The 12,924-nt window shown below is 40.9% G+C and overlaps 1 protein-coding gene across 1 annotated transcript; it reads left to right on the top strand.

The window, feature by feature from the left end:
• Window positions 1–6,213: 6,213 nt before the first annotated feature.
• LOC310964211 (uncharacterized protein) lies at window positions 6,214–12,677 on the top strand (the record flags this gene model as incomplete). Its single annotated transcript, XM_083937263.1, has 5 exons — window positions 6,214–7,045; window positions 7,904–8,221; window positions 8,940–9,057; window positions 9,656–9,766; window positions 12,139–12,677. 5 exons carry the CDS (start codon window positions 6,214–6,216, stop codon window positions 12,314–12,316), a joined length of 1,557 nt encoding a protein of 518 aa, XP_083793389.1. The 3' UTR covers window positions 12,317–12,677.
• Window positions 12,678–12,924: the final 247 nt, after the last annotated feature.

A 12,924-nucleotide genomic window follows, 5' to 3' on the forward strand; every position in this document is an offset into this window, starting at 1 on the left:
CTGGTGTTGGATGTACATTTATGAGGGGGAGTGACTGGGATGTTTTATTTGGCAGTTCTTATGCGGCTGTCAATCGTTCAGTGATAAAGGCTGTTCCAACCATATGGAGCTAACAGGGTAGGTTTTGGGCTTCTGTCTTCACTGCTTCGCTTTGAGCTGCAGATCATAGAGCCTTTGCAAAGGCATAAACAAGCAAGAAAATATGGATTCTCTCTAATTAATTGTAAATTCTCACCGCTTGAAGAGAGGATTCTGAGTGATGTGCGCATGTGGAGTATGTGTTTGTGTTTTCATGTGTGAGAGAAAATGAAAAAAAAAAGAGGGGAAGACTGAATTATTCGACTTAACTTCCGTGCCTTATCAACAAGCCACTCATGGTTTTTCCTTTGAAACTGCTGTTCCCCACTAAGGCCGAATAAATTAGAACTCTAAATAGGAATAATAATGAGAGCATACATTATTTCTGTTGTTGGTACTGGCTGATGTTGTTGTTTGTGTCGGCAGGAAGGCTCAGATCTCCATATATGCAAAAAAAGGTAACTTCTCTGCATGTTTTATAAGTTTGGAAGATCATTTTAGTGGTGACCCAAAAAGTTGTCCTAGATATTTGGGGAGCATCCTTTTGAAAATTCCTGAAACTACAGAGATCGAGAGAGACAGAGAGCACAGAGGAGAAGAGCGAGAGAAAGAGAGAAGAGGAGGGAAGAGGGAGAAAAGAAAGAGTCAAGGGAGAGATGAGATGAAATGGAACTTCTTCCTGTATTGTGAATGACATGTAATTTCAAACATATCTCTGCTGTATCAGTCACCCACTGTTCTCTTATAACTACACAACCTTTTTGGATTTTCACATGTTTAAGTTTTCAATTTGTTTGAGATGTGGGTATGCCATTATTAATTATTATTAATGATGGCCCTACTGGCAGTGATCTCAACCTCAAGAGCCTCTCACCCTCCCATTTGTGGTTTAACAAGCCCTTCCTCTGGGAAATCCCCACTGTCATTTTTAATACCGTTCCATTACTTTGGAAACTCAAGTGGCATTTTTTGCGACTGACCCACCAATCTCTTAAGTAAACTCTAGAGGCAAATCTTACCCAGAATCCACTGTGAGCTTTTACCATTGCCTCGCACTGCACAACCAAAGATCAAGTAATATAGACTAGATAAGATATGTGTAAACCTTGAGCATTTTGTCAGAACCAGAATACACCTGTTGCTGCAATGCAGCATCATAGGTGTACAGATGTGTGTGTGTGTGTGTGTCTGTGTGTGTGTGTGTGTATGTGCTTGCTGGGTTGTGCATTATATCAGTAATTAATTAAGGTAGCTGCAACATTTTTCAACTATACAGAGGTTCAGTAATTCGAACAATAGCCCATAATGATGCAATTCTTGATTTGAATTAATTGTTGAATATTTTTTTCTACCGTTAAAATGCCCGGGTGTGACTGCTGTTGCATATTTCCTGACCCTCAGCTACTTAGCGTACATGGACATGTACTGTATCTCTTCCACAGTGTCAGCTGAGTGCAGAGTATCACCTCTTTGCCCTCTGGCGGCCACAGAGACACGTGTAATTTTTCTCTGCTGCTGCAGCTGCTGATTTGGATCCTTTCATTTGTTCCTTTTTCACGGTTTATCTAGCCTTTTGGCTTTGACTTTTGTTTTTACTCTCTAACAGATGTAACTTGAAATTAAGCGGTACAAGTACAATACTTGTTATGAGAAGTAAAGTGACTGATTTTTACAAATACTCCAAAAAGTAAATTTTAGGTGGCACACGTGATTGTTTTTATTGCCTGTAGATGGCACACATTGACATATCTGCACTTCATAACTCAGGCTGCTTGCCAGAAAAAAAGTTGGCATTGTTCATTTCTGCAAACCAAAGAAATGTTGGTATTTAATGTTTGTGGCACCATTTTACATGTATATGCATACGGAGATTATAACTGACTCCAATGTAAAACCATCAAGTGCTCTGGAAGTCATGGGACATAATATAACAAGCTTCAATACAACAGCAAATTTAGAAAGAAAGTGGCCTAGTTTTTGGGTGCTATACATCACTAACCTTGACACAACATTAAACACTGGTTCCTAAAATGAATAGCCAGTCTCTTTGAGACTTTAAAAAAAACTGTTGTCATGGGCAAAATGATTGATCCTCTTGTATATGACCAACTTAGTAATGCATCAGATTGCAACATGACAAAAGAGGACAAAACATATAAATATGCAAATATTGAGAGCACTTTTGTTACGTTGACATATTTTAGAGTGTCTTGGCAACTTATTCTGCATAGTCAGTTAAGTGTTGATAGGATGAAAGAAACATATTTGCTCAAAACACCAATTTTGAACCGTGTGTAAACGAGTGTTCAAAGTGACTAGATGTGTAATTTTTTTCAGGAGTTAGTGTTGGTGAGTTTGGACAGCGGACCAGGCTTGGGTAAAGGTTAGCCTTGGTTACTCACCTCCACTGCCCTCTTCTCATGGAGAGCACATCTGAAATTCCAGCATTGACATGTGAAATACAGACAGCAACTCCTATGGCCTCACAGCACTGCACAGGGCACTGCTCCTCCCTGCTCTAAAAACATAGACCAGCACCAGAATATACACAACCTATCACCAGTTTTACTGTTACAATGATTACTTTTTTTTTATTAAATAACATGTAGCCCCCACCATTGTACTATATACAGTACAGTGTGTTTACTAGCAAGTGTTTCTAGGTTCATGTGTGATTATATAATGTGTACGTGTGTGTTGAGATATAGAGAGTGAACTGGCTGCATGTATGTATGTAGACAATATACAGTGTACATCATTGTAATAATCCCCCCCTCTCCAGCCCAGTCACAAGCCTAGTATGTGCTGCCTGCCTGCTAGCACAAAGTACAATGTGAAGCTCATGTGACTGTATTAACCTTTCAGACCTAATCTCCTGCAGTCATGAATGAAAGAATCTGAGAAAGAAAAAGAGATCGGAAAATATAAAGTTTGAGAGATTTCAAAAGGATGCAACAAAGAGAGCGGAGCAGTAAACAATTCAGATATATTTTGTTGCTCCTCTGGAGCCCTCAAGAGTCACTTTCTATCTACGGTTTGTTTTGAGATAGAGAACGGAGACTTGATATGCAGAAGTGTAGATTTGGCACTGAATTGTCAAATAAATCAAATTCAATCGCTGTGTGACACCCCCCGTGGCTTCAAAAGCAACACAAAGACCACAGAGAATAACACTGACATGTTCTCATAGCAACACTGACAGGAGAAAAGTCTCTATTATTTCCGTAGGTAGTTTTTGAGCCTGAAGTAGGCTGTCAGTGTTCCTGCTGAGGGGCCAGCTAGATAATAAGCTGGGTATAAGAATCTCATTGGCTCCATGACACAGGTTTATAGCTTTGTCACGTTGGTCTTGGCATGATAGTCAATGGAACCTTTGGTCAGGATCAGCTGATTTCATTGAAAGGGAAGTTACATTAAAGCTATTCAGAGGGGCTAATAGCATTGGGTAGATCACAGGGAAACCACGTATGACCTCTCAAAGGCATATTATTTTTCTCAAAGGGGAGAGGGGCAGACAGGAATCAGACAGATGTCTGGACGGAATTGATATCTTATGCTGGGGGGAAAGGATGCAAATTTCTCATTTCATTTCGATTGATTTTCCCGCTACAATTAATTTCTGGAACTGTTTGCCGCTGACCCAGCTATCAATGACTAGAGCTTTTTGTTATGATTGGCTACATTCATGTTGCCATAATTGATGGTACAGCACATTTAGAATGCCAATCGTAATTGAGTTAAGCAGCAGAATATAAAGCGTAAACATTTTGTTTTACACTTGCTTTGATATTGTAAACTTGTTTCCCATTTTATTGAATTTAATTGGTGGAAAATGATTATAACTCAATATCTCATTAACTGGGTTGAGTTGGTATAACTAAGGTAATGTTTATTAGGCATTTCCTCTAATAGCCTATATCGTAGCTATAAATGTCAATATCATGTTGGCGATAAAGGTAAAGTCACCTAAATCATTAGGATTCATTCTCTGGGAATAATTTCTTTTATCAATTTTACTGCAATCCATCCAATAGTTTTTGATATACGTAGTTCAGTCTGGACTAACGTGGTGGACCGTGATCCAGCGGCACAAAAAACTGTATACCACTGTATACATACAGCACTAGTTTGTTTGGTCACTTTAGTCCTTCCTTCCTGAGCTCTCAGCTTTCAGCATGGATCTGAGTGTTTCTTTGCACTAATGTAAACATAAAATGCATCATATTTTCCAATGGACAAATTGAAAATATCTCTGGGTACCTGTGTACAATTGGGATGTTTCAACAATGCTAACCTGGATATGAATATAAATAAACTGCTGCACATAAACCTAACAAGATAATCTTTATTCTCTCCAGTAATACACTGTGGCTTAAATACTGTACAGATGGATCCCAATTAATACTTCCAATTTCCGTGTATTCCTACACTAACCATGTCATTGTGAGACTGACCAGAACACAGGCTAGACATCAACATAACATTCTTTGTGTTACATAACATGATTGTTAGATAACCTAACAGTGGAAAACCATGAGGCATCACAGTGCCATATTGATCCTAGATATGTGCACAAGACTGGTGACATAGAAGTACAGTGTATAGTGAAGAAAGGTTTTACAAAGTGATGAATAAAAACACCTATAACACACATACATAAGTTCAGCCAATTCAAATGATTTGTATGAAATTCAAGAGAACATATAGTATATACGGTATGAATGTTTTGTTGGGTGTATTGTGATGTCATTATGAACTTTTGTTTACAGTACCTTTATGCGACACTTAGATCTACTCTCTCTAGCTCTATGTCAAGCCTTAATGGTAGCATCACTCACACCCCTAATTCACAATCCACCTATAATTGCTCCTCCAGAGTTCACTCTGTGTGTGACATGCCCTCCAAGCTTCACCACAGCCCCTTCAGAAGGGGCTTAAAAAGCATTTAACACTGAAATGCTACTTTACACCCCCCCAACTCTCATGGAGACACCTGGTGGTACGAAGACACCTCGGGGTGGTAATACTTAACATGGCGATGTTCGTTTTTTCACCCTCCCTTCTTTCAGCGTCACCTGCTAACATTGCCCTCCCTGCTCGGGCCCAATTTACTTTCCAACCATCCCGAGTCTACACACTCAGTGTATGTTTTGCGGAGGTGTTCACACTCACACCTGACATATGAGAAGCATCAGAGGGACGAAAGGAAGTAAAGAGTGTTTTCCTGAGAGAGACCGGGGATTGTTTTGGAGTATAATTTTTATGTTTATCTGACAACATGGAGTACTGCTTTTCTAAAGGATTCCTGGTGGTTTTGTTGATACAACACTGCACATCTGAAGGTAGGGGTGGTATTATGCAAATAGGTTTGATTATCTATGTGATGATATCTTTTGTATTTCCATGAAAAGAGAAAAACCTGCACACTGACTCCAAACCACAAATGTACCTCATAATTTCCAACAGCCTTGCACCTACATGTGATGTGCGCGTATAACTATAATGAATCCTTCTTTTTCATCTTTGTATTTTGAATAAATGAATAATGGCATAATCAACCAGTGGAAAGGATATAGGATATTGCTTTATTCTCATGAAGTGATTTGCAGTGATTATCAAACGTTCGATAAACACACACCTTGGACCTGTCTCTTAAGTGGTCAACATTCCTTCATCATCAGTATCAATGTAACACTCACTACCGATCATACATTTACAACTGCAACAAAAAAACAAAAAATTTGTATCTCCTTAGGTATATCTACCTCCATTCAAACCTCCACAGCAATCACCCTGCAAGATGGCCAGGCCCTACCCGAGGAACCAGAGCTGCTCCCTGCAGAAGTGATACCCGTGGTGGCCCCCCCTAGCCTGAAGGAGGTTCAGCAAGCTGTACAGGAGGCCTCGGAGCAGGCGGAGGGTGGCGGGGCAGAGGAAGTGTTAAAGGAGCTGCTGGAGAGGGTGGTGGAGGCAGCTCTGGGGCAGGCGGAAGGAGGAGGTGAAGCGAAAGTAGATGAGGCAGCAGTGCAGGGGGCTGTGGAGTATGCCCTTGGGGCTGAAAAAGGAGAGACTGAAACTGACACAGGGGCAGAGGCGTTGGAGGAGGCAGTAGAGGGGGAGGTGGAGGCAGAAGACATGGGTGCCGAGGGGGGAGACGGCAGTGTTGGAGAGGAGCAGAAGGTAACAGAGGTGGATGCGTTTGAAGATGTAGCTGACAAAGGAGTTGTCGATGGGGAGGGGGGGACTATAGCTGGATCAAGTGTAGAAACTGGAGGCAGAGAGGCAGATGGAGTGGAGGTTATCGATGAGTCTCTAGACACCAACGTCAGTCAGGAGATTGTAGAGCAAACTCTAGATGCTTTAGACGAGATGGGAGGGAATTTAAAAGTGGAGGCAGGGATTGAGGACAGCGAGAACCAGGTTGCGCTGTCGGAAGAAAAAGGAGCAGCTGGGAGAGAAACACAGGGGGTAGAGGAAACTCCAGATGTTGTGGAAGTGGCAGTAGTTGGAGAGCCAGAGCAGGAGACTATGGTGGAGTCTGACCGTAGCCTGGCAGTAGCTGGTGTGGAGCAGATAGAGCATGTAAGGGGAAAGGAAGAAACTCAGGTAGATGGAATTCAAGGTGAGATGATAGTACCCCTTTCTGATAATTATGAGATTGAGACCGCACAAACTGTATTTGGAGAGCAGGTAGAGGAGCAGGAGGAGAAGATAAACATAGTTAAGGACACCGAAGGACTGGAGGTAGAGGATGAACAAGGCCATTTAGCGGTGGAGGGAGGAGCTGTTAAGGAGGTAGAAGCAGAAGGTGCAGAAGTGGGAGAAGCAGAAGGGGGTGAAATAAATGAAGAGAGTGTCGTCAAGGAGGAATCAGTGGCATTGTTAAATGAGGGGGGTGACCAACAAGCTGGAGAAGAGGAGCAGATTGCTTTGGAGACCTCACATGGCAGTGAAAAAGAGGAGCAAGGTGAGATATGTGTGGTGTTCTGTTTGTGCAACGGATTTGAAAGCTGGCGCCAAGAAATTAGGCTTCAGCGTTGCGGCCTGAGTCTGGTACAAAGCCTCATCGAAGCTACAAAACAACATCTGAACCGAAAATTCCAGACAAATCTAAATCTTCCCATCGACTTTCCACCCCTTTTATTATCGAGCTCTATATTTAAGCTACCCCACTGAATTTACTCTAGCACATCCTTTATCTAATAACGACAATCTGATGTTTAATATGTAAAACCTGTTCATAATTTGGGTCACAAAAAACTACAACGATAATGGTATTTGTCTTTAAACCTTCAGTTGCATTAGACTCAGCAGCTTTGGTTAAGCTTGCATTGCTTGCATCTTAGCCTACTTTAAGAGAGGAAAGCTCTTAAATGAAGATTATAAGCCACTTTTATGCACACACATTTTTTTTTGTTACCAGGTCATGTCCTTGCGAAACTGAGGCAAAGATATTTAACATTATCTGCTCTGGTTGGATGGGAAATGAGAAATGTTTTCGACATGTTTTTGGTAGAAAGCACTTGCGGAAATGTTTACTCAGAATATCCCGACACTAACATTAATCATTTATCATTTGAAACTTATAAAATTCTCTTAAAACCCGCTAATTATTGTGACTCTGGCAAAAAAGACTTTTGCATTGTAAATATACTGTGATACATACTGTGAGTGAGCTTACAGATACATACAAATCATGAACCGGTCTCAGCTGCAGCACATCTATGCATTATTCTACATTCCATAGGTCCACTCGACAAACCCTAAACCTTGACCTCTTGGCTTCATTTTCATGTGTGTGTCACATACCAAACCCCTCTTCCAGAAGTGCTGGTGATCTCTGCCCCAGAAGCAGAGGACGGCGATGGAACCTCCATAGAGCAGAGCCCTGATAACCAGGCTTTGACCCCAAGCCCATCCCTAGGTGGGGTGGAGACTGATGGAAATACCCTTGGTGATGAGAAATCCAATAGTGGCAATGAGATCATCACTGCTAGTAATGACCTTTTGCCACGTGACACTCTTGTGGCACAACCTACACTGGATAATTTTGTGAAGGATGTTCTAGCTGAACCCCCTGAGGCAGAAGGGGAGGAACAAGGGGAGGCCAACGAGCTAGTGGAAGATATAGCCGGAAACACAGGTAAAGTGGAACGTAAAAAGATATAAAAGGAAAAAACAATACATCACAGTTTCCTTAATGTCTTAATTAAGAAAAAAAATTGGAAGGATATTGAACTTATATCAAAGAAAATGCATAATAAATATACTGCATGTACGTGTCATTCTCAAGTGCAGTTTCCCAACTTGAATAGATATCAAAACTGGGTCTGGTTATATATTACAGCAGATTTTCTGCAGCTTAAAACTTGGGTAGAATAAAGAGGAGGAAAGCAGACCATCATCATGTTTCTGCCAGCCAAATATGCAGATGGCCAAGTTGATGTTTTTCCATTTGAATAAACAGAGGAGCAGGCTAACTAAACACTGACTTGTGGGGGGAGACCAGAAAAGTTGGGACCATCCTTTCACAATAAAATATACTATTTTCTGCCTCACTAAAATGGAAGAGGCATATTTACTTTATTCTTCCTCGATGCACCACATAGTACATGTCCGTTTGAGCTGGCTTAATCTAAAACCGCTGGATTGTGTAAAATGACATGAATGGAAAATATGAAATTTACTTTTTTTGTAATTCGATATTGTAATATACAGTATATGGGATGTCAGAATGCAGCTTGGTTTATGTACAGTTGAGGGACAGTTGATTTTGTTGAAGGAAAGCATGCATCCAATGTCATGGTTCCTACTCTTCTGCCCTCTCTTTTCTCTCTCTCTGCCTGAATGTACTTGTTTAGAGACAAGTGAGCTGGGCCTGGAGGCATGGAAGATCGGGGCTATTTCTGCTGCAGCCTTCCTGGTTTTGGAGACCGCTATCATCATTATCTATATCCTCAAATGTCACAACAAAAACAGGTTGGTGGCACCACTGTGCACTTGTGGAACACTCATTCTAAAAAAGTGATAGACTGAAAGTACAATCCCACTGTCATTTACCCAATACTGCTCAACTGTAGCCAACATTATTTCCTGTAGCTCTCCATCCACTGACATAATTTGGAGAGAATGAGTTACATTTAACATCCAACAGTCTTTGATTTTCATTACAACCCTAATCGTACTGCACTTTGGCATGAATTTTTGCTCTGGGTCTTTTCATCTTTACTTTTTATGAATGGTATTGCAAAATAATACTTAATCTGCATTCACCCTAGTACCAACTACATCCCAGTGCTTCTCTAATAGCTGAAATAAGCCATCTGATTGCTAGCTGTACCAACAGCGCTACAGTCACAGATGTAGATGTAGATGTAGCAGTGCTGGTACTGGATTTCTTCTCTTCGGATGTTGCCCAAGCTGCAGCTAACATTTCCACACTGATCGATGATGACATATATATATATATTGTATTATTCTTATTTTTCTACATGGCCCAATTTAACATGCACTTTTGTGGGGCAACAACAGCAATATCTGAGATTGTGTGTGTTTGTGTGCGTATGTGTGTATGCAGTACCCTGGCCCAGCAGCGGTCATGTGAGGAAGGGTGTGTCGAACCAGAGGCAGTGACAGGAGGTGACTGCAGTGACGACACACTTCCCGCAGGCAATGGGGATGCTCAACAGTATGTTCAAATTTAAACCTTTTTCTTACATCTAACGTGTTTAAACAGATAATATGCTGTACATTAGTAGATAGTAAATTGAAGGACAAAATAACCCCCCAAAAACAGAACAGCTTCAGTGGTCCTTGACATAGATTTTCCAAGTCATTGGCAGGATGAACGCCATTCTTCCAAAATATATGTCCTCATGTAGTGTTTTGGCAATGGCACTTGTCTTGTCAAATACACATGTTGAATATAAACTGGAACCTAAGGTAGAAATCAAACAAAATTTGTGCATACTGATAGCTCCAAATAAATGAAATAAAGCAAAGACAAAGATCTTATTGTCAGCCTTCACCAGTCTTAATCTTGAACATGTGGATAAAGATCTCTAAACATTGCTTCGCTTGATTTATTGGGAGCTGTCAGTACAACATGCAAGTCTTGTGTCTTATTTCCCCAAATTTCAAGGTTTAATTTCAAAGTTTACTTAATCTCACTGAGCTCAGAGACTCTTCTATATTCCCTCCAAGAGTCTGACTTTCTGCTCCCACCAAACTGAATTGTACCATATCACTTGTCACCAACACTAGCTGGATGTCAGGCTTGTCCATTGTCAGCCGACTAAATGTGTGCACATTGACCTGAAAACTCGTGGTTTTGGAACCACCGGCTGTGTGTTTGTTAGCTGATTCCCTCCTGGCTGTTTTGTGAGCTATGCGCTCAGGAGACTGCTCACTGTGTCACATGAGACTGTGAGTCCAGTGGACTGAAAGCATTATTGTGTAATGCTCTGTACACCACTATTCTTCCTGATCAGACTAGCAGACTTGGATCAATAATAAGCTAAAGGTGTAAAGGTGTGTGCATTAGGAGTGACCATATGGATGTTTGGGTTGGGTTAAGGATGTGTGGGAGAAAACAAAACAAAACAGAATTTGAGAGTCAAGTAAATGGTGAAAACCCACACATAAACATGTACACAAATAACATTGTGTGTACGTGATCCAATGAGTGTGTTGATTATGTTTGTGAAAGTGTGGAAGGAAGAAAGAGAATTTTGATGTGTGCCTAGCGCAGACGCTAACAAAGCAACACTGAATTATTAAAAAGTCGACAAAGTCATCTTGAAAAGCGTCCTTGTTAAGAGATTTTATAGCAGCAGTGACAATGCAGTTGTCATTGGCAGAGAAAATAACAAAAAAAAACATTGCGAACAAACTGCAAAAATCCCTTTTAGTCACGCAATTAGCAGCAGTATCACTTAAACAAAAAAGGCACACAATGATGCTATGCATCGATAGTATCAAAATAACGACGATAATAACTTATCCTTTAGTGTGGCCTATACACCCTAACTGAAAAGGGAACTTTCACAGCTGGTGCAACAGGCTGCAGGTCTTAGGGAAGAAAAGGAATTGAAAATATTGGCCATTAATCAGGACTAATAAAGGGGGGGAAAATGTCGCATCTACAAATTAAATTATTTATAAAAAGTGTAAATCTCTTAACTGAATAAGTTATTACAAAATGTCGTTGACCCAGGAACCACAGCTACAGTATGTTTTTGCTTTATGGCCATCAACTACACTGGTCTCATTCCCTCTTCCACACACATCGGGTGCACATGCATCAATGCAGACAAGTGTCATATAAGAAGACAAAAACAAGAAACTTTCTTCGTAAAATAAATTGGAAAAGGACAAAATCTGACCCCATAGCTTTTCATAACAGCCCTAAACCTCACCTCGAAAACCTAATACCTGAGGTTCGGGTAAGTAGCAGAATGAGGGAAATTAGTGGATGACCACAATGCATTCTGGCTAAGATGCCGCCCTTCACCATACATGCTATATATGTCCATCACAAATTACACTTAGGATGGTGGTTTGGATACCCTTGAGGTTAAATCAACTAGGGCATTTTAAAACGCATGCAGCATTTTTAGAAATCCTTTCATCCAGGACACTGTCACCTGCAATAATGTCAAGTGATCTATTTATATCTGGGTGTGTCATTACCTCCCAGCGTATCTCCTTCCACCACAGTTTGCAAGCTTCTCCATCTGGTGCGTCATTAAATAAACAGACCTTGCGGTGAAAATATTAGCATTTGCTCGCAGCACCATATTCAACAGCAGTTTCAACAGCCGTTACGAAAACGCCAAATTAAGTTGCATTTGTATTTTACTGGTACCCTAAGTAAGTACCCCATCAGAATGAGTCTGTCTTTGTTCTTGTTGAATTTCATCCTCATTTGTGTCAAATCACTTCTATTGCCTGCACTCTGTCAGTGATTATTCCCGCTATCAAACAGCCCTGTCTTTTCACTCTCTGCAATTTATCCAACTGTTTAATGGCTGCCAACTGCCCTACTGTCCTCTCTACCAGGATAGCAGCACTTTATCCATCTGATGTGGCTTCAACCACCCTGTCCCAAAACAAAGAGCAGTCCGAAGAGGAGCATGCGATAGCCATGTCCGACCTCCCGCCCAGCTCCACAGAGGAGTCGGCCAAAACTGGACCAGGATCAGACTCCTCAGAAGACCTCAGGACTTCCATTCTCTAGTGGATCCAACTGTTTTTTTCTGTTCCTACTGTATCTAAATAAACCCCAAAATGCCACTCTCCACCCTTGCACCCCAATTCCAATCTACCCACATTACCCTAAATTCTCGAACCCTAATGAACCCAACACAGACTGCTTTGGATTCTGACTGTAATAACTGCTGTATTTGTAACACATTTGCATTGTGTCTATGATTGTATGTATGTCTGTGGGAGTGTACATTGAAAGAAAGATGTTCTCACAAATTTGGCATGTGTGAACTTGTGGCTGTAAGAGCACATTAACAGGTGAGCACACTTGTGAGAATGAGTGAGTAGGAAGAGCATCTTTTAAAATATTCTGTGCATGTATGAGAGCGTGCATGTGAGTAAATGTGAGTGAGTGTTATGAATCTAGTTTGATGTCTGTGAGCTCTTTAGGCTATGAAGAAATTATTAAGAAATGTTTTTCATACTGACCACATCAGTCATGCTGTACGAAACTGTTGAAAACGATGTAAAAGGGGCAGTGGGTGTGATCGATTTCCCCTGCTTTTTATCAGCAATCACACAGGGCTTTTGTGGTATCATAGAGTGCCATATCAGCACAGTCACATTAAAATGTACAAT

The sequence above is a fragment of the Echiichthys vipera genome (assembly GCF_963691815.1).
Source record: "Echiichthys vipera genome assembly, chromosome: 2".
Classification (NCBI taxonomy): Eukaryota; Metazoa; Chordata; class Actinopteri; order Perciformes; family Trachinidae; genus Echiichthys; species Echiichthys vipera.